Consider the following 22,716-nt stretch of genomic DNA (forward strand, 5'->3'; position numbering starts at 1 on the left):
TGTGTAAAAATGAAAATTCCTGTTATGCTATAAATTAATCTGTATCTATTCTGATATTGTATTTATTCTTTTTCTTCCTGTTAAGAATCCTTTTTCAGCCCCTCTATCTATATACTCCTTTTTCCCATTCTCTATTTTTAAAAAAAATGTATGTTTTTATTGATTTTAGAGAGAGAGGTAAAAAGAAACATATATATGTGAGAGAAGCATGATCAGTTCCCTCCCTTACACACCCAACTGGGGATTGAAGCCGAAACCTTCAAACAGGTGACCTTTTGGTGACCAAGTGAGTCGCACCAGCCAGGGCCCCTCTTGTCCTTTGAGGGGCTTCCCTCTTCATTTATCTCCTTTCTCCCACAATTCTTTCTTCCTTCTTACTGAACGTCCTCATTTGCATACAGGCATGCTCTAGCACAGGGGTCTGCAACCTTTAAGACATAAAGAGCCACTTGGACCTGTTTCTGAAGGAAAAAAAAAAACCTGGGAGCCGCAAAACCATTGCGACATTTAAAACAAATATAACACTGCATATGTTGTTTCTTACCTTAATGCTATATACCGAATCGTGCAGTTAGCTGTCAATCTGAAGAAAAAAAGGACTTTTTCACTTAACAATGTAAAATATATTTTTGCAAATTAATAGCTAATTAAAATATTTAATTTACCTGGTTAATGGGATTTTTGCTCCTGAACCTCAGTGCACAGTGTCAGCACATCAGGGCTGTAAGACGTTACCTTCATTTTCACACAGGCTTGCAAGTTGTCATCTGTGAGGCGTAATCGATGTTTGTTTTTAATATAGTTCATGTTGGAGAAGACCTGCTCACATACATATGTGGAGCCGAAGATCGACAGGACTCCAAATGCATACTTTTTCATGTTTATATAAGTGTTGGGGATGGCATTCCATGTTTCGAATACAAGTTTGTCCTGTTTGGGAAGGTTTTCAATATCACTCCATTTAAGATTCTGAGCCAAAATGGCCTTCTGACGGGCAACATCCTCAAGAGTATTGGTCAAGAATTTGAACTTGGACACCCATATATCTTTGTCGGCTATATTGGCCAGTTCCATCTCAAGATCAGGTTGACTTACACCTGCAAATGCAGTCATATTCAATAGGGATGGATCGATTGCCAGGGGAGTGACAGGGAAGGATAATGTGGTTTTTTCCTCTCTGAACTCACAGAATTGTTTCCCAAACGAACTTTGCATTGTGGTGATTGCAGACTTCAAATATTCCAAATTTATCGTATCATGACTTTGTTTGAACTTTCTCAAAGAGGAAAAGTGAGACAGTGTACCTCTCTGTAAATCTTTGACAAACACTGTCAACTTCCGCTCGAATGCCAAAACCTCCTCCAGCATGTGCAGGGCTGTGCCTCCTTTCCCCTGAAGGGTTGTATTTAGTGTGTTTAGATGTGCTGTCATGTCTACCATAAAATGTAATTTTTCCAGCCACTCTGGTTGTTCCAGCTCAGCAAAGGTGAGCTCTTTGCTGGCCAGGAAAGTTTTTACTTCTTCCAAACATGCGACAAAGCGTTTTAGCACCTCGCCTCTGGACAGCCACTGGACCTTGTTGTGGAGCAGGAGGTCAGAATATATGCTTTCCACCTCATCCAATAGCAAACAGAACTGGCAGTGGTTTAAATCCTTTGCCATTATCTTAAGTGATACAGCTCCCCTCCCGCCCCCTGCTATCGGCCCTGCTAGTGTCAGCCCTGCTGGGAGCCGCAGCAATGCTTCAAAAGAGCCGCATGTGGCTCTGGAGCCACAGGTTGCCGACACCTGCTCTAGCATCTCCGGTTTTGGTAAAAACTCTCCCTTGACCACGCCCACCTCCAACTAGTACTTCTTTTGTCTTTTCGTCAGCATAGCAAACGAATTTTTATTGATTTTTTACAGAGAGGAAGGGAGAGGGATAGAGAGCTAGAAACGTCGATGAGAGAGAAACATCGACCAGCTGCCTCTTGCACACCCCACACTTGGGATGTGCCCGCAACCAACGTACATGCTCCTGACCAGAGAACATGCTCCTGACCAGAATCGAATTGGGACCTTTCAGTCCACAGACCCACGCTCTACCACTGAGCCAAACCGGTTTCGGCTCAGGAAAGGAATTTTAAAAACATTGTCCAGCCAAGGCCCACACCTGGCCCACCTCTGAATCTCAGCCAGATTGCAAGGCAGGTATGAAACAGGTATGCTTATATCAAAAATCAAGATGCAGAATTTTGGCAGTGCTGATTCTTGGAGTAGTTTTTCTTTTTTTCTCTAGGAGGCAACTGAGAGATGTTTCTCTCTTTCCCATCAATGTTTCTCTCTCTCTTTCTCCTTTCCTCTTCACAAGTCTCTTAAAAATGCTTTCTTTTCTTGGCTTTCACAATACCATTCTTACAGTCTCCTTTCCCAACTCCTCCGCCTTTATTAAACCTATAAATGTTGGGTGGGCCCAAGGTTAAGATCCAGACTTGCATTGTATATGAATGGCTATTGACCACTTGAAATGTGCTAATTTGAAATGAGATATGCTGTAAGCATAAAATATACTCTGAATCTCAAAGACTTAGTTTCAAAAATATATATATATATAAGCCCTGGCTAGTGTGGCTCAATTGGTTGAGCATTGTCCTATGCACCAAAAGGTTCTTGGTTCAATTCCTGGCCAGGGCACATGTCCAGGTTGCAGGCTTGATCCCTGGTAGAGGGCATGTAGGAGGCAGCCAATCGATGTTTCACTCTCACATCGATGTTTCTCTCTCTCTCTCCCTCTCTTTTTTTCTCTCTTTCAAAATCAATAAAAATATATTTTAAAAAGAATAGAAAATATCTCATTAAAATTTTCATATAATTATATTTTGAAATAATATTTGGATATATTATGTTATTAAAATTAAAATTCATTTCATCTGTTTCTTTTTACCTTTAAAAAAATTTTTTTTATTGATTTCAGAGAGGAAGGAAGTGGGAGAGAGAGACAGAAACATCAGCGATGAGAGAAAATCATTGATCAGCTGCCTCCTGCACGCCCCACCCTGGGGATTGAGCCTGTTACACGGGCATGTGCCCTGACCAAGAATTGAACTGTGACCTCCTAGTTCATAGGTCAATGCTCAACCACTGAGCCATGCCAGCTAGGCATCTTTTTACCTTTTTTATGTGGCTACTAGAAAATTCAAAATTACATATGTGGCTCACATATATTTCTATTATACAGTGCTGTTCCAGATCCTCTTCCTTATCAACTTTCTCTTTTCATCATCTTATCCAGTTTCATAATTTTAAATATCATCTATATGTTGACTCCCAAATTTAGACCTCTAACTCTGACCTCTCCTTTGAAGTCTAGACTTACATCTCCAGCTGGTACTTAAATTTCCATTTAAATGTCTAACAGGTATCTCAGTATTAGCACGCCCAAAATGAATTTCCTATAACCCTTAGCCTCATTATGTTACTTAGTAAGTTTTTCATTTCAGTGAATGGGTTCATCACCTGTCCAGTTGCCCAAATAAAAAATTGAGTTATCCTTGATCACTCTACTTCCTTTACCCACTTGATCCAATCTTGGTTGGTTAGTTCCATCTTCAAATTATACCTTAAATTCTACCTATTCTTCTTCCTCTCCAGTGACACTACCTCAGTCTAAACCACTGTCACCTCCTGCCCAGACTACTATAACAGCTTCCTAACTGCTCTCTTTGCTTCCGCTTTTGTACCAGGAGAGGGTGGGGATGGGGAGGAAGGCGGGGGGAGGGAGGGGAGAAGAGAGAAACACATGGATAGATTGATTGCCTCTTGCAACCATTCCTTCAGGGGCTAAGAATGGAACCTTCAACTAAGGTATGTGCCCTTGATAGGGAATTGAACCTTCAGTGCCAGGGTGGATGCTCTAACCACTTACCAACACTGGCTAAGGCTGATCTCTTTTATTTATTTATTTATTTATAGCATTTAAAAAATATATATTTTATTGATTTTGTACGGAGAGGAAGGGAGAGAGATAGAGAGTTAGAAACATCGATGAGAGAGAGTCATCGATCAGCTGCCTTTTGCACACTCCCTACTGGGGATATGCCTGCAACCAAGGTACATGCCCTTGACCGGAATCGAACCCAGGACCCTTCAATCTCTAAGCCGATGCTCTATCCATTGAGTCAAACCGGTTTCGGCAAGGCTGATCTCTTAAATATAAACCAGACCTTAATTATTTCTACTTAAACCATCCAGTGACTTCCCCTTGTATTTGGAATACAATCAAAATTTGCCATAGCTTGCCAGGCTCAGCATAAATCTGATCTTTACTTATCTCCCTAATCCCATTCCATGCCAATCTTTCCCCTTGTTATAACAATCTCCAGCCTCACTGGCCTTTTTTCCCCCCGTACTTTGATGTCTAGTTTGATATTGCCTCAGGCCTTCTCTTGGAATTTTTTTCTCTGCCTCAGCTGTTCTGCTCCCAGATTTGTGTGGCTAACTCCTCTTCATCCTTCAGACCTCAGCTCAATTATTGCCTCCTTAGAGAGACCATCCTTGCCAGTGTCATTCTGTCCTAGTCACTTTCAATCTGATCATACACATGCTTTCCTCCTTCCTTTTACTGAAATGTTTTATGTATTCATTTCCTTTTTTGTGTCTGTCTGCCCTTAAGAGTGTAAGCTGTTCAAGATGGGGGCCTCGTGTGTCTTATTTGCTCTTGCATTCTCAGCATCTGGTATAAAAAGCTTGGTCCAGAGTAGGCACTAAAAATAGTTTAGAGTGATAAACTGCAAAATAAATATTAATCAAATGGATTCTTTAAAAGGAAGAATGAATAAAACTATTTCTGGAATAAATAACTTTATTTTGGAATGTCTTAGAAACTAAGGCATTGAGAACCTAGTATTTGCAGGGCTGTCATGTTTCCTGCTCTCATAATTGGGAGAGCTGAGAGGACAGTGAAACACTGAGTCTCAGAGGCAAATGGGAGAGATGATATTAACGGGAAAAGTATTGGGGGTGGGTGGGAGGTCCAGGGCAGGCAAATCTAGTAATAGCTCCTGACTCTTAATTTTGCCTAGATTTTAGCTCTAGCAGGAACCATGCCTATTATTTCTTTAGCATCTGTGTCAGTATGCATAGTAGGCTTTCAAGAAATTCTTTCTGGTAGAATGAATAACTAAATTTCTGAATTGTAAAAACAAATGCAGGAAAAGGAAAATCTTAAAAAAAAATTGACCGTGGCTGATATTGTAAGTGTCTAGAAAGCAGATGAAAAAGAACGCACGTAAACTAGAAATTATGAGATAGAAACAAGATTGAATTGGATACACAAAGTGAGAAGAAAGAGGAGAGAGACGAGGGTTTAGTAATAAGAGAATAATTTCTTTTTGTCCTGCTTCACGCCCCCAGAGTTGAATCAACCTCAAAGTTCCCATTGACCTCAGGAGAGAATTCCAAATACACAAATCAGGAAAACAGAGGGAGGAAAAACCTTTAAATGTTAGACACCAAATGTTAGACATCTTATTTTTTACTCTCAGTCCAAATCAGATACGCTATGACATGTAAAAGAAAACTGGTGATGGCGTGAAGCTTGAGTGTGTGATCTGATTGTGATACTCAGGAAGATCTGTCTACGTCCAGATTGTACTTCTGCAGCGGTCTGTTTTCGGGAGCTTCTGGGTTTGTATCTAAGTGATATCTGGAAAAGAGATAACAGTTTGTGCTTGCATAGCACTTTTCATCCAAAGGTCTCAAAGCCCTTTACAAAGAAATAAGTATTATTATACCAGATGGAACAACTCAGACAGAGGGGCTATTGCCCTTTTCAGCAAATCGGGGAGTTGGAAGCTCTTGGACTCCTGACATAGCTGTAGGCCGTAAATTACTGAATCAGGCCCTCTCTTAATTGGGAGCAGGGACTACCAGTGATATGACTTTTCTTTTTTTAATCTAAAGTAGGTCATCAGGTTCTACTCTTAAGAATTTTAGCATGTGTTCGAAACCTATGAAAATGGGTAGTTTTAAAACTGCTGACTTTGGGGTAAAGTATGGCTACTGAAACTAAGAAAATTGGTTATTCTAGTCAGACTAATAATAGCTAAGATGTGCCAAGCATTATTCTAAGTGGGCTATATATATTATTTTATTTAAGACTCACAACAATTTTGATAAAGTAGAAACTATGATCGCTTTACTCATTTTATTCAGTTGAGCAAACCAAGACAGAAAAGTGAAGTAATTAGGCCAAATATCACTTATGCAAGTGGCAGGACTGGAATTCAGAGGTAGGCAGTTTGAGTCCACTGCCTACACTCAGCCCGTTACTTTGTGCCAGGCACTGCATGAATTATCTCCCTGAATCCTCACAGAACCCCTCTTAGTAAGAGGTAGAACTATTATTACCCAGTTGTGTCAGAGAAGGAAACTACAGCTTACAAAGGTAAAGTGACTTGCCCCAGCCACGTTCCAGTAGAGGTAGAGCCAGGATTTTAAAAGGTAGACAAAAAAGCACTAGTGCTGTTTGACCCTGAGCAAATCAAAAATCTCCAAGGTCTCCATGTCTTCCTCTGTGAAAGGAGGGCATCAGGCCACAGTGATGCTGACATCCTTCCCAGTGCTAATATCCTCAGATTCTCAGTATCTGGTTTCTACTTAGTTCCTTGCTTGAAAAACCCTTGGAGGAAAAGAAATTAACCACACAGAACCCGAGAGTGACTCTGGAAGCCAAATTTAGAAAACAGACCTCAAAAGGAGAGAAAAAAATAAGTTTGCAAAATGGCTTTCTTCTGAAAACGAGACTGTCCTGCAAAGTGTTTGGCTTGATTTGTGAGGCTCTTTGACCACAGAAAGGCCTTACACATCTCCCTAAGGGGCCAGTTCTCCTGGATGTAGTCGGTCATGTAACTAGGTCCGGTGGCCATTTCTGGCCACTGAATTGGCTGAAGCTGGAGGAAGTCCATCTCGTGTGGGAGGGATCTGGGAGAAGAAGCCAAGCTTTTTATGTGGGTGTTCTATCTTGAATTCAAAAATGTCTATACCATTCTGTCAACTTCTGTTTTTGTTCTCAGTGATTATTACATGGTGGCACAGCCCACTGCTACCATGAACCACTTCTTTTCACAAACTTGTGGGGAACCATAGTGGGTAGTGAACAGGTCTGGCTTCCATTTCTGTGGGTGGTTCTGTTCAAAAGTGTGAACTTGATCCAAAGGAAACAAAATCATTATCTCGAAGAGATTTCTATACTCCCATGTTCATCAAATGTTATTCAAAATAGTCAAGGTATGGAAAGAACTTAGGTAGCCATCAATAGATGAATGGGTAATAATGGATGTGATTTTATATATATATATATATATATATATATATATATATATATATATATATATATATATATATATATCTCCAGGTGGAGAAAGACAAATACTGCATGGTATTATTATATGTGGAACCTAAAAAAAATGTCATAGAAACAGAGACTAGATTGGTGGTTACCAGGATTTGGGGAGTGGGAGAAGGGGAGAATTTGGTAAAAGGATACAAATTTTCAGTTGTAAAATGATTAAACTCTTAAGATCTAAAGTATAACATAGTGACTATAGTTGATAATGATCCTATATCGTAAAAGCCTAATATGCTAAATGTCCAGTTGTCCAGTCATCCATTAAACCAATAAAAGCATAATATGCTAATGATATGCTAAGGCTACTCAACCCCTCACTATGATGTGCACTGACCACCAGGGGGCAGATGCTCCAACCAGTAGGTTAGCTTGCTGCTTGGGTCTGGCCAATCAGGACTGAGCAAGATGGGCTAAACACTCCTGGAGCCTTTTCACAGTCCCTCCCCAGATGACCAACCTCCCTTGACCCTCCCTGGTGCACAAATTTATGCACTCAGTGGGGGTCCCTTGGCCTGACCTGCACCCTCTGACAATCCAGAACCCCTCAGGGGATATCAGAAAGCCAGTTTTGGCCTGGTGGTGGAACAACTGGTCGCTATGATGCGCACTGACCACCATGGGGCAGATGCTCAAGGCAGGAACTGCCCCCTGATGGTCAGTGTGCTCCCACCTCCCACTGGGGTAGCACGACTCAGCCAGAAGTGGCTCATGGCGGTAGTGGTGGAACAATGTCATAGAAACAGAGACTAGATTGGTGGTTACCAGGATTTTAGGAGTGGGAGAAGGGGGAGAATTTGGTAAAAGGATACAAATTTTCTAGTCTCTGTTTCTATGCCAGCACTAAGGATGTCCAACTGCCGGCTTAGGCCTGCTCCCTGAGTGTGTGTGTGTGTGTGTGTGTGTGTGTGTGTGTGTCCCGCAGTGGTCACTTAAGCTCAGCAGATCGGTAGCTATGATACACACTGACCACCAGGGGACAGACACTCAATGCACAGGCATGGAAACATGGAACAGACTAATAAATCTCAGAGGGAAGGGGGGAGAGGGGAGGGTGGGAAGACATTAACCAAAGATCTTACATGCATAATAGAGGCCCCTCAGCCTGGCCTGTGCCCTCTTGCAATCCGGGACCCCTCAGGGGATGTTGGAGAGCCGGTTTCAGCCCAATCCCCAAAGGCCAGGCAGAAGGACCCCACCCGTGCATGAATCCTTGTGCACTGGGCCTCTAGTACTATGTAACTGAAATTTGCTAAGGGAGCAGAACTTAAGTGTTCACACACACACACACACACACACACAAAGATAAATATATGAGGTGATGGGTATGTTAATTAACATGCTCACTTCTGCAGCACATATACTAAAATTGGAACAATATAGAGAAAATTAGCAAGGCCCTTACATGAGGATGACAGGCAAATTTGTGAAGTGTCCCATATTTTGTGCAATGTCCCAGAGGGCATCCTCGGACTCTGATTAGCTCAGAAGAAAGATGAATCAAAGCACAATGTGCAGGACTCAGTAGCAAAATCATGACTTTTCACCATAAAAATATTCATGGAAGGCAATCTGTGAATGAAAACAGAGCTGAGCTGTACCTAGGTTATTTGTGCTAATGTGTTAACTTGCATTTCCTTCATAAGCCTTAGACATTCTGAAATAGACTTATTTTAAAATAAATTACAATCTTGTCAATCAAACCTTAATAAGGCTAGATTAATTAAAATGAATAAATAATAGAGAGATAAACCTCAAAAAGTGTGAGCTTGAGTTTGTGATAAATCACTAGTTTTGTGTTCTTTGGAAAGTCATTTAAATTCTCTGAGTGTCTCAATTTTCTTCATCTTTTTGTAAAATGGTGCTTATACCACTTGCTCTCGAGTGCTGTAAATTTCAAATAGTCTGACGTTGGTGGAAGTAGTTTGGAGAGATTAGAGACCTCTCAAATAACAATGAAAGAGAGGCTGAGAGATGCCTCTCATTCAGAGACTTGCTGGTGCACAAAGTAAGCATTTCAACAATGGGCAAGCCTAAATGGGAATCCCAATTCTGACATTTGGTCAAGTTATTAAACTTCCAGAAGTCTCTTCAATTTGTGAAGTGCAATGTCACTGAGTAATGGAAATATAGACACAATAGGCCACTAATATATGGTAGTTATTACTATTTTTATTATCAATTATTTTGCATGCTAAAGAAGATAAAATTATTGTGAAATAATTCCCAACCCTTTTAAGCATTAGAATCTTATTTTTTTAAACATATATTTTTTTATTGATTTCAGAGAGGAAGGTAGAGGGGGATAGAAAGAGATAGAAACATTAATGATGAGATAGAATCATTGATCGGCTGCTTCCTGCACGCCCCGCCCCCTATTGGAGATCGAGCCTGCAACCCTTCAGTTCACAGGCCAACATTCTATCCACTGAGCCAAACTTGAGCCAATCTTTTTTTAAGGTAAAAAAAAAAAAATTAAGGAATCCCTTGAAAATAGTTTTACTTTTAAAAGTAGCTTTTCCTCTCTTTCTTTTAATTAGAAAATATTGCTTATGATTAAGAAAAGACAAGATAAAAATTAAGCTACAGTAAATTTAGAGAACCCCCTTTTAAAAATTTTTTTCTTTAAAAATTTTTTTAACTGGGTAAATTTACAAGTTTCAAAAGCGAATACCATGAAAAGCATCCTTCTTGTACCCCATTCCTCATTCCAGAGCCAACTATTGTTCGATTACTGCTGTCTTTTCAAAGGTAATCTATGCTCTGCCAATATTTATATATTTTTAAAAAGACAAAAATGGTAACGTATCTTGACACTGCTTCATCTTGATTCAGTCTTCTTCATACTAGACAGTGTCTTGTTATACTTTAAAATGGAAAAGAAGAGAGAGAGAATGATTTTCGTTTTGTTTTGTTTGTTTTTGTAAATCATCACCTGAAGATATTTTTTTCCATTGCCTATTTTAGAGAGAGTAGGAGGGAGGAAGAGAGAGAGAGAAAGAGAGAAAGAGAGAAAGAGAGAAACATCAATGTGAGAGAGACACATCAATTGGTATGGGACCTTGATTCAACCCTTCAGTGGGCAGGTTTGATGCTCAAAATCTGCCAGGGCAAAAATATGTTTGTTTGTTTGTTTGTTTTTTAAATCTCCACCCCAAGGATATTTTTCTTTTCTTTTCTTTCTTTCTTTTTTTTTTTTTTTTAAAGGGATGGTTAGGGATGGAAGGCAGTGTCAGAGGTTCGAGAGAGCATGAACTTTTGCCCTGTGGTTCCTGCTGTCACTGCTGCTTATGGAAAGTGTGTGTGTGCATATGTATGTGTTCACACACACACACACATACTAGGGGCTCGGTACACGAAATTCATGCACTGGGGAGGGGTCCCTCAGCCCAGCCTGCCCTCTCACAAACTGGGAGCCCTCAGGGCTCCTACTGATGGCTCCATTGGGAGCAGACCTAAGTCGCAGTCTAGCCTTCTGGCAACTGGGCTGATCAGGGAAAGGCGCCAACCCCATCACCCTGCTGCTGCAGCCACTGCCAGTCACCGAAGCTGCCAAGGTATTTTCATCAACATGGACTCCAGTCCCTTCACCATGAAAAAAATGACAACTTTCTTAAAGCATTTTCAAGATGTGTCTTTCATAGGATATGACATTTCTTTATTTTCCTTTTTATCCTCACCTGAGGATATGTTTCCATTGATTTTCCCTCCATTCCCTTCGATCCCAGGCTTGGCCACTTCCCAAGCCTAAAGCCTCTGCCCAATGGCCGGCTGGGAGTGATCTGGGTGCCAAGGAGGTTCCCAGGACCCAGGTATATATGCAAATTAACTGACATCTTTGTTCGGTTGATTTGCATACTCAATCTGATTAGTTGTGGGTGTAGTGGAGGTATGGTCAATTTACATGTTTCTCTATTATTAGGTAAGATTTATTTATTTATTTATTTATTTATTTATTTATTTATTTACAGAGAGGAAGGGAAAGGGATAGAGACTTTGAAACATTGATGAGAGACAAACATCTATCAGCTGCCTCTTGCACATCCCAAGGTAAAGGCCCTTGACCAGAATTGAACCTGGGACCTTTCAGTCTGCAGGCCAACATTCTATACTCTGAGTCAAACCAATTAAGGCCTAAGGATATTTTTCTATTGTTTTTAGAGAGAGTAGAAGGGAGGAGTGGGGAGAGAGAGAGAAATAGAGGGAGAAATATTGATGTGAGACATATTGATCTGCTGCCTCCTGCACATGCCCAGACTGGGGCTGGGTATTGAGCCTGCAACCCAGGTATGTGCCTTTGCCCAGGTATCAAACCTGTGACCTTTTGGTGTGAAGGCTAATGCTCTAATCACTTAACCATTTGGCTAAGGCAAGAATATATATGTATTTTCATTCCTCCCAATGGTATTTACTATTGAAAAGTTGCATTGCACTTTTTTTACAAATAATTTTTAAAATTGATTTTAGAGAGAGGGGTGGAGAGAGAGAGAGAGAGGTTTTGTTTTCACTTACTTATACATTCGTTGGTTGATTCTTGTAGGGACCCTGACAGGGAATCAAACCCACAATTGTGGCGTATTGGGCTGACACTCTAACCAACTGGGCTACCCAGACAGGGCTGAATTACATTTTTAAACATACAGATAGTCCTAGTGTGCAATAACTACACACCACTTCGATTCTCGGCTCTTAGATTGACAATCACTGGTATAAGTAAAGTATCAATAATATTCAACCCTAATTTTGGTTCTTACTCTGCACCAGGCATTGTTCTAAGCACTTTACACTTATCTCACATAATTTACATCTTTCAAATCCTTTTCCTCTCAATTTAAATGTTATCTCCTCATAGTAGCCTTCCCTTATCCAAGTAGACCTGCCCTCTCCCCTTTCCATTATTCCCTATCATTTCATCCTGCTTATTTCCTTCAGAACTCATATCACTCTAAGTAAGTTAGTTACCTATTTATCTACTTGTTTACTGCTGCCTTCTGAACTAGAATATGAACTTTGAGAGCAGACAGTGTCAGTTTGGTTTCACTGCAGTCTACACAGTGAGCAGTACTGTGCTTGGCACAGAGGGGCCATTGTATTGGATAGTCATTGAATATGTACATAATGAGCAAAAAAACCCCAACTTTATGTAGTAGATCCTCTTATTACCTCTACCATATGGGTGAGGAAACAGGCCTGGAGAGAGAAATAGAATCATTCCAATGTTATTAAGATTAAAAAAAAAAAATTGGATTGAAGCCCATCTCTGCTTGACCCCAGAGCACAAGCTCTTCCCCACTATTTTGGTCTCAGAAACAGACTGAGGACAGTCTTGGCTGTGTGTTATCTTGAGTGAGTCCCTTTTTCTCCCTGGGACTATTTCTTCCACTAAAAAACTGAGAGGGTGGAGTTAGGGTCTTCTTTATAGCGGTGCACAGGATCTGGGGCCTATGAAATGAAAAGGGGACAGTGAAGGGGCCAACAAGATGGGCTGTGCCTTAAAAGAGCTGATTTTCAGTTCACTAAAGGTTTGCTCCTCGTTACTCTATGCCGGGAGCTGTGTTGGATGTCCCTTTGGATAGGAATCCAAAGACTAATAGGACCTAGTCCCCACTGTTAAGATGACTATTCTGATGGGTCAAATGCAGCCTGGTTAACAGTTGCTTAAAGTACAGTATAAGTCTGATGCTTAATGTATAGTATGTTTGAAGTACAGTTGCTTAAAGTGTAGATGCTTAAAAATAAACTACAGTTGCCTAAAGTACAGTATGAGGCACATGGTAACATGGAAGAGGAAGAATTAGTCTCCTCATATATGTGTATGGAAATAGAAGGGAGGGGTGAGATATAATGCTGAGCTGGGCCTTGGGGAAAGAATAGTTTTCTGCATGGACACAGGCGATAGAGTGGTGAAGGCCTTGGGAGGGGGGTAGAAGGGGACATATGTCATACTTTTAACCATAAAGATTTAATTTCCTGGCTGGTGTGGCTCACTCGTTGAGCATCAACCTATGAACCAGGAGGTCACGGGTTCATTTCCCAGTCAGGGCACATACTTGGGTTGCAGGCTCAATTCCAGAGTTGGGTGTGCAGGAAGCAGCTGATCAATGATTCTCTCTCATCATTAGTGTTTCTGTCTCTCTCTCCCTTCTTCTCTGAAATTAAAATTAAAAAATTAAAGATTTAATTTTAAAAAGGAAAAAAAGAGAATAGTTTTCTAGGTGAACGAGATGGAAGTGAGACTTCCTGGACATGAGGCATTACGTGCAGAAGCACACCAAGAAACAGTGCCATGTGCTCAGGGTTGTCAGGGTACATGTTTGGCTTCCAGGGTGTGGATCTGGTTAGGCGGGGAGAGCCCAGGAAGAGTCACGCTGAAGAGCCTGGACTTTATTGCCGAGAGCAGAGGCATTAGCGTGTCACATTCACGCTCTGGCAGTGACGTGATAATGTGGCAGTAGGTGATGGAGGAGGGTGACGAAGTGAGGTGTAGAAACTGGCGAAGAGGCTTTGCAGTAGTCCAGGTTAGAGATGATGCGCACTTGGACCTACGGTGTTCATGGCAGGATTGGAGAGAAGCTACATAAATAGGATATTTTTTAAAATGCAGAGTCCACGGATTTGGTGATTGATTAGATGAGGAAAAACAAGAATAAAGGATTTATTGGAACAGATTGGGTTGCCAAGTATAAAAAGGTGCCATGACTAATGACAGGGAATTTGGAGTGGGGTGGGAGAGACGAAGCTGGCTTTGGGCTTGCTAAGTGTGAGGACTTAGCAGGAGGAAAGGTCCTCCCTTTCCAGAATGACAGTCCTAGCCTGAGTCAGACTTCCTCGGGCCAGTCTCCTGACATAAAAGTCTCCAGAACCTCCCCGGAGTTCTGAGCTGCACATCCTTCAAGCATATAAGCTGCGTGTGGAAAACTTCCTGGACCCGTACTGATAGGAGAACAGATCGTGGACTTGCTTTTTAAAATCAGATACTGACTCTGGTGGAGCGAACTCTCCTGCTTCTTATAATCTCCACACTTTTGAAAATGAGCCTGCTCTAGCTCCCAGGTTGGCTCCAGGAAAGCCCCACCTCCTTAGGGCGCAGCTTTTTAAAAGACGGAGTTGCAGCCCTGGCTGGTGGTGGTACGTGTTTAGAGCGCACTGAAGGATAGCAGGTTCAGTTCCGGGTCAAGGGCACGTATCTGGGTTGCAGGTTCATCCCAGACTCTGTGACTGGGGCCGAGTGTGGGAGACAACCCATCCATGTGTCTCTCACATCAGTGTTTCTCTCTCTCTCTCTCTCTCTCTCTCTCTCTCTCTCTCTCTCTCTCTCTCTCTCTTCTCTCTCTCTCTCTCTCTCTCTCTCTCTCTCTCTCTCTCTCTCTCTCTCTCTCTCCTTCCCAACCCTTAAGCTCTCTCTAAAAATCAATGGGGGAAAAAAATTTCCTCGCGTGGGGATTAACAAAACAAAAAGAGGAGGTTGCAGCCTGGCCCCCCTGGTAGCTGGAGAGAGCCCAGGTCTTGGGGGGCTGGACCATCTTCCAATCACCAACCGTCGTTGGATGTTCTCAATGCCAAGACAAGACCCACGTAGCCCCAACTCTTTGCCCAAAGACGGGGCTGAGATCCCCCGCGCTCTCCTGGCGGGGACAGGGCCGAGCACAGGGGCTGGATGAGGGGCCGCCCTTTAAGCTCTCCCAGGGAAGGGGACAACACAGGAGGCGGGAGGCTGGGCCAGCACCCCAGCCCAGGCAACCTCCCTGGCTGCTACAGCCTGTGGCCAGAGGCAAGGGCACGCCCTGGGTCCCATTCCCCCAAGTTCATAGGAGGCTGCCAGAACCGTTATCTCTGCTCCGCCCCTTCTCCACGCACAACCCCGCTGTCACGTCCATAAATCCCAGGAGCAGAGGGCTGCACGGTCCTTCCCGCGTCCTGCGGGCCCAAGAGCCGGCACGAAAGCGGTGCAGTCCCCAGCTTCCCCTGCAGAAGCCGCGCTCCTCGCTCGGTCCGGAGGTAGAGGGGGCGCGAGAGAGCCAGTGGGCGGGTGTCCCGTCCTCCGCATCCTCCTCCAGGTCCTGGCGCGCAGGGTGGGAGCGAGGCGCGGCTCCGCGCTGCGCACCGCGGCCCGCTCGCCGCCTGCCCCTCGCCCGGCTGGGCCACGTCCCCGGGCTGCGGGGTGGAGGGCTAAAGAAGCACTAACGTTACGCTGTTTCCGGTTTTTCCGCAGGCTCCGTTTCCCCTCCCAAGGCGGCGGCTGAGCGGCGGAGCCCCCCAAATGGCCTGGCCAGATGCGGCAGGTTTGCTGCTCAGCGCTGCCGCCGCCGCCGCCGCCACTGGAGAAGGCTCCGTGCAGCAGCCACAGCGACAGCAGCAGCAGCACCAGCAGCAAGAGGAGCAGCAGCAGCAGCAGCAGCAGCAGCGGGAACAGCAGCAGCAGGAGCAGCAGCAGCAGCATCTCCCGTCCCGCTGCGCCCCCAGAGCCGCGGCCGCCGCAGCCGCCGCAGCCCCGCAGCCCCGCAGCCCGGAGAGCCGCCGCCGCCCGCTCGCGAGCCGCAGCCGCCGGCGGCATGAGGCGCGACCCGGCCCCCGGCTTCTCCATGCTGCTCTTCGGGGTGTCGCTCGCCTGCTACTCGCCTAGCCTCAAGTCGGTGCAGGACCAGGCGTACAAGGCGCCCGTGGTGGTGGAGGGCAAGGTGCAGGGGCTGGCGCCGGCGGCCGGCGGCTCCGGCTCCAACAGCACCCGCGAGCCGCCCGCCGCGGGCCGGGTGGCGCTGGTGAAGGTGCTGGACAAGTGGCCGCTCCGGAGCGGGGGGCTGCAGCGCGAGCAGCTCATCAGCGTGGGCTCCTGCGCGCCGCTCGAGAGGAACCAGCGCTACATCTTCTTCCTGGAGCCCACGGAGCAGCCCTTGGTCTTCAAGACGGCGTTTGCCCCCCTCGACACCAACGGCAAAAACCTCAAGAAAGAGGTGGGCAAGATCCTGTGCACGGACTGCGGTGAGTCGCCCCCTCTCTCTCTCTGCTGGAGGGAAGGGGGGAGGGGCGAGGCGGTGGGGGATGGGGGTGGGGCGGGGAGGTGCTGCAGGTGCCCAGGCCGGGCACAGCCTGACCGACAGACCGCTGGGGGTGGGGCCGCCCCTGGGCAGGGCGGCTGGCACGGGTGGGATGAGGGGTTTGAGATCAGGGAGAAAGGAGGATCAGGCTCAAAGTGTGCCAGGGGTGGGGAAGGGCGGGGAGGGGGGGGGGGAGGCGCTGGCCTGTGCCATCAGGGATCTGCGGCTGATGGATGGCATGTGTGGCTGGAAAGCTGCCATCCTAGCCCAGGAGAGTCAGGGAAAATGGAGAAGTCCGGCGGTGCCGGCCCGAGGCTCGGCGGATCCGGAGTGACCCTCGGAGGCCTTGCCCGTGCTGCTCCCACGGGCCTGCCTCGGCCAGGTTGGCAGGGTCCGCAGGAGCAGCTGGGCAGACTCCCAGGCGGTGAAGGCCTCCGCTGAGAAGTTCTCCCCGGGAAATGGGGCCCCCGCCCCCTCCTTTCTCCCCTGGCTTCTCGGGTCTGCTTACCCACACCTCTGGCGCAGGCAGAGTTGGACTTTTTCTGCTACTGTTTTCTGTGGCCCATGTGGCTCACGTTTTGTTTGTTTTTTTCTCTCCATCGTGATTTTCTCCGTCGTGTTGCCTGCTCAGCGGGTAGCCCAGCCTTCGGTTAACCTCCAGGACTCGCTAGCAGACATCCTTCGGGCTGTTTCTCCGAGATCCTACTAGGTCTGTTAATAGCGATGAGGATGAACTAGAGTAACTTCTGCCCATGCTGCAAGTTCGGCTCTGACAGCTTACTGGCAGGATGTGTTGACTGCATCTCCCATCATGATGTTGGGTGCTGCACAGGAATGCAGGCGATAAGAACAAAACACAGACATCTGTGCATCTGTGTAGCTGGGGGTGGAGGTCTCCCATGTCGAGAGTGAAAGAAGTGTTGGTTTAAGGATTTTCCCTTCTTGTCCCCGAGTCCAGTACTTAGTTCTCAGGAAGATAAATTTAAACCAAACTGCCCCCATGCTGAAGTATTTGGTGTTAGCTTGTCTTATGCTTATTCATGTTGGGGTTTCATTTTGTCCCGTCTAAGGCTGAATGTAGTGCTTGTGGTGTGACTCTGAACCGTGCAATCACCAAACTGGGATAGATGTCCCGGACTGCCACGGAAGTTGGTATGGTTACCCAGTTTACCGAATCTGGGTACTGTGACGAGGCTTTGAGTAAGTTCCAAAGAATGTGGAGCAGCTCATTGGAAGTTTTGCTGCCTTCATCTTTCTAATTCAATGCCTTTTGCTTGTGGAAGCTTCCCTACTCCTGGCTCTCCCACTATTACCATCATCCAGTCCTTCAAAAGATACATTCTAGTTTAGTTCTTGGGAGAACATCTACTTTACTTTAATGAGAAGAAACTTGCAGTGTCCTTTCTTTTTCTTTTTCTTTTTCTTTTTCTTTTTCTTTTTCTTTTTCCTTTTCTTTTTCTTTTTCTTCTTCTTGCAGCGCCTTACAAAGGAAAAACATTTGGTGATAATAGCAGTTTCGGTCTCTGACACTGTTTTGTGGAATATTGTTGACTGCTCTTTAATGTTGGTTTTATGCTCTGAAGTGTTTTATGGTGACAAGTGGAGACCAGTTAGGAATTTTTAATTTTTTATCCTGCTAAGTGTTTTATCTGAGATCCCCTGGGGAGCCGTGGAACTGTATTGTGCAGTGGGAAATAGATAGTAAAAACATTTATTGAACCTTGTCCAAGGACAGCTTCTGTTTTGGATCTTGGTGAGTTGCTCCTGAATATGCACAGAGCACATTGCCAGGCTCATCCACGGAGACCTGGTGCTGATTGTCAGATAACCCCACAGGGTAACTGGCTTCTCTGCTTCTAGGCCCCGCTCCCCCTCACCCCCCTCACACACAGCATCCCTTGTTTGTTTTAGTGAGTGTTGAAGAGTTGAATGTAGAGATCCTGAAAGATTTGGGGGTCAGAAATATAGTCTGCTTTTAGGTTATGGTCATCTCATGATTGAAATAGCATGTGTAGTACAGTTCTCAAAAAAGATAAATTTAGAACTGCAATCACTGCTAAAGAAAAGGTCCTCACCCATCACAAATTATCAAGGAGCAGGAATGGTATCTGTAGGATACTCAAAAATATTCGCTTTGAATTGATAGTATATAGATTCATGTCAGTTTTGGAGGGTTATATAAGGGGAGTAGAAATTAAAGGACATTTTTGTGAGAAGAAACTTGTAAAGCTGGTGATAATATGCCAGAAGAGCATAAACTGCATTTTCTCATTTTCTATTATGTGGTTAAAGAAAACATGCACTGGTAATGGTATATTAAATAAGGAAACAACATCTTCCTTATGCTCAGCAGGAAATATCTAACAAATTCATTTTCTGTTTTCTATCTCTAAAGAAAGCCCTCTGGGCCTCAGGGTCATTGGGAACACTTTCTCCTTGGAGCACATTTACCCATTGCAAAATAGGGAAGCTGGCATTTGGAGACTGTCATCATGGCCGTTATGTTGAGCAACTGTGGTTGAATGGTTACTTTGTTTAGCCAGTTTCAGCTCTAAGTGTGTGTAGGTTCTGAAAGGTGTGGTTCCCAGGGAGATGCAGAAAGTTGTGTTTTGGTGGGCTAGGACTTTGGGATAGCATCCTGTACAGAGGAAAATGTGGTGCTTAACAGATGGCACATGCCTTGGGAGCATCCACTGAGGGGTCATACTGGACCCCTTCCACAAGGTCCTCAGCAATGGCTCATCTCACTGCAACTGGGAAATGGTGACTTGAAGTCTGTACAGTCCTCCTGGTAATCGTCCTAGGGGCATTTTTACAGATCTAATGTGTGTCACTCACCCCAAAGAACTACCTCTGGTGATAAAGAGTTGAATAAAATCTTTGCATTTCTGAGAAGATTGCACACATGGAAGGATTTTGGAGGAAAGGAGAGGAAAGATGGAAAGGACGCTCAAAGATTAGCAAAGCAACTCTGGACAGTGCTATAATATAAGAGCATCCTGCTCTGCAAATAGTCCTGTATTTTTAATAATGGTTGCATATACTTTGGTATAATCACACTATAACTAGGTTCTTCCATACATATAGATATGGATCTTGGTGAGTTCCATACATATGATTTTAATCTGTTTTCCTATTGGCAGGATATAGTAGATAGCATAAAAAAGAAAGCTCATTCTTTCTTTGGGACTTTCTGATATGAAGTTTTCTTCCAAAATATAGTGTACTTTGTTGTTGAAGATGGAAAAAGGTATATTCCTGGGGGGTATCACATTCTTTAGGGTCATTTTTAATTAATTTGGCACCTAAATTCACATATTAGAGAAAGGTGGTCTACAAAATTCAAACGCGACTGCATATTTTAAAAATGCTGTTTATTTAAAGAAGCTTTGCTTTCCCAGCCAGCTGGAAACCCAGCTGTGCTACAGTTGAAGGTGGGAAAGTGAAACTAGGATAGAAACTGACCAGTCCTGCCCAGCTGGGGTGGCTCAGTGGTTGAGCGTGGACCTATAAACCAGGATTCCCAGTCAGGGCACAGGTCCAGATTGTGGGCTTAATCTCCAGTGTGGGGCATCAAGAGGCCACTGATCAATGATTCTCTCTCACTGTTGATGTTTCTATCTCTCCCTCTCTCTTTTTCTCTGAAATCAACAACAACAACAAATTAAAACAAAAACAAAAAAACTGACCAGTCCTAGTGGTGAGGAGTATAAGTCTAGGTTATAGATTTAGGGATAGAATTACTATCATAATGTCATTATTTCTTTCATTGGCTGCTTTCCCCCGCAGACTGTGATTCTTATAGGCAGGAACCATATCTTTTTTATTTTATTTTACTTTACTTTTAAAATATATTTTGTATAGTATTACAGATATCTCCTATTCCCGCCCCCCCATTTTTATCCCCCTCCTCTAGTCCCTATCTCCACCCCAAGGTCTTCACTACTCTATTGCCCATGTCCATGAGCTATGCATATAAGTATGTAAGTTCTTTGGTTTATCTCTTCATATCCCCAACCCCATATCTTATCGTTGAGTTCTTTTGTGTGTGTGTGAGTTATAAAACAACAACACTGGTTTGAGGGAGAGAAACATCGACTTGTTGTTCCACTTATTTATGTGACGCTCTCACCAACTGAGCTATCAGGCCAGGGCTATCTTTGAATTTTTGTGTCTCCCTGCTCTCCTACCCCCAGCATTTGATGCTGGCCTTGGCTTATAGTGGGACTCCCGTAAGTGTCGTTCGAATGGATGAAGTCAAGTGAGGTTAAAAAAGCAAGCCTCCACTAATACTAATAATACCAAGACCATCTTAACTTGCAGATCTGTGACACTTAAGTCCAGGGCTGAAAGGCTGGGTTTGATGACAGCCTTTACCTGTGCTGTGGGAACTTTTTTTCCAAAGGAGCCATTGTCAGCTCGAGTACTTAACCCAAAGTGCTTAATCATTGTGCTGATTGGCGTTAATGGGATTTGAGCTGTGGAGAATAAAGGTCTTGCTGGCTGGAGAAGAAAACCCTCCAGTAAAATGCCTATCAGTTTGAATGAACAAATGGTAAACTACAGAGAGTGGTATATGAACTAATGAGGTGATTAACTTCCTCTCCAGTCCCAATCCTCTTAACCATCTTATATTATTTAAACTTATTTCCTAACAGCAAATACATCAAGTTAGCTTTTTTTCTTCTTTATAAAATTGTATTTATGTTTTTGAGAATATAACACACATATATGGCTCAAAATTTATATGGTGAAAAGTCTTTTTTCTCACTCTGTCCTCAGCTACCTGGCTCTAAGGTAATTGTAAAATAACATTATTGAAATGTGTATCTCTCTAAAATCAGAATGTTTTCAAATAGTCATATATATATATATATATATTTTTTTTAACAGATGGAGAATGTTAATTTTGCCATTAGGATACTCTTATAGTAAATTCTTCACATGCAATATATATATATATTTTAACTTAACCCAAGATCTTAACTAGTATCCTTCCTCACAAATATAACCTAAGGTCATGAGTGAAAATATCAACTTACTTCTTAGATACTTTTCCATTAAGAAGTTTTCCATGACAATTAATTTTGTAAGTGAGCCTTAATTGGGATTTTGTGAGTGAGCCTTAATAAGGAGAGAGCCTGAGACTTGATACTGAGCTTTGGGGCTGCAGTTGTGCCCATACAGCAGTTCCTACCGTTTCACATTCTTGCTAATCTCACAATAGGATCCATGTGGGAAATCACAGGATTCCATATATGGAAAGAGAAAACTCCACAGTGCCTAATGGCTTTGGTTTTCATTTAGAAGCCAAAGACCCAGTTGCTGATGAAGAGTTTGATTTTGACTATATTCCTGTACAGCTGATTTTGACTAGATTCCAGGGGGAGTTAGCCCCTCATATACTAGTTTGAAGTACTGAGTTTAAGGTAAACTGATTTGAACATAGCATCAAAATGTCAGAGGATCAGGGAATTGCCATTTGGATAAATGGGGAAAGCACAAATACACAAATCTAAACAGTGAGAAGTCTTTACCCTCTAAGTCATTTTAGTGTCATGGTACGTGACAGTTTTGAACATTAATTTGGAAAAGGAATGATGATGTCATTATCAATGACGTGCCCCACCCCCGTGCAGTCTTCAACAACTTGTTCCTGGGTTGTTCTTTCCAAGGTCTGAAGTGTTGTTAGTAGAATTTATATATACAAAGGTAAAAGAAATTTCCCCCCAAAGTTTGAATTTGGTTGGATGTCTGTGAAATGGGGATTTTTGTCTCACTTGTTTCTAGCGATTTAACCCTCCTCTCCTACTTTATTGATTGGAATTTGCACATAGAAATATATCCAGTTGGTGAATTTCAAGAGATGATAGAGGAACTCTTTAGAAAACTGGGGAAAGTGGATGAATTGACTGGTGGGAGTACTAAATTATGACAAGTTTTTTTGGGGAAAAAAGACTGTCTTACGTGAAATGAAAGTCAAGTTCTTTTAGAAGATCAGCACACAAATGAGCTGTGGTGAGCTCCATAGAAGGCTATAGAGACTGAAGCAGACATGGAGGGTCATAAAAAGGCATTAGGGTGACATGAAAGAAGACATGCTGTACCTGGCAAAGGCTGGGCAGCTTTTGCCCATCTGGGGTCAAAAAGACAGGTTCACAGGGTCTGAGATCATTTGCTGCTAATCGGCAGTGCTGCTTTTGGTAATTATGAAATGAGGTTAACTCAAGGCACCTTCTTTCTCTGGCTAGCTGCTGCCGGCAGAGTGTGGCATACAAGCTTTGTTCTACAATAACA

General features: G+C 43.7%; 2 protein-coding genes across 10 annotated transcripts in view; one reads left to right on the forward strand and one right to left on the reverse strand.

Moving 5' to 3' along the window:
* Window positions 1-22,716, forward strand: part of NRG2 (neuregulin 2) — a 248,202-nt gene that overhangs the window by 49,966 nt on the left and 175,520 nt on the right. For 6 of the 9 annotated variants that reach the window (XM_084885047.1, XM_084885045.1, XM_084885048.1 and 3 more), the window contains exon 1: window positions 15,453-16,363. In XM_084885047.1, coding sequence (XP_084741173.1) covers window positions 15,658-16,363 — 706 coding nt within the window. In that variant the 5' untranslated portion in view covers window positions 15,453-15,657. The other 3 variants (XM_084885040.1, XM_084885044.1, XM_084885043.1) reach the window with 3 other exon arrangements.
* LOC311624023 (general transcription factor II-I repeat domain-containing protein 2A-like) lies at window positions 421-1,815 on the reverse strand. Its single transcript, XM_084886782.1, has 2 exons — window positions 666-1,815; window positions 421-583 (listed from the first exon to the last, which is right to left on the reverse strand). The coding sequence occupies exon 1, from the start codon at window positions 1,798-1,800 to the stop codon at window positions 670-672; it is 1,131 nt and encodes a 376-aa protein (XP_084742908.1). The 5' UTR covers window positions 1,801-1,815; the 3' UTR covers window positions 421-583; window positions 666-669.

Source organism: Pipistrellus hanaki, assembly GCF_964339955.1.
Source record: "Pipistrellus hanaki genome assembly, chromosome: 5".
Classification (NCBI taxonomy): Eukaryota; Metazoa; Chordata; class Mammalia; order Chiroptera; family Vespertilionidae; genus Pipistrellus; species Pipistrellus hanaki.

Coding starts and splice junctions, on each gene's coding strand:
- LOC311624023 (XM_084886782.1), bottom strand. CDS start 1,800: ATGCTAGAGCAGGTGTCGGCAACCTGTGGCTCCAGAGCCACATGCGGC.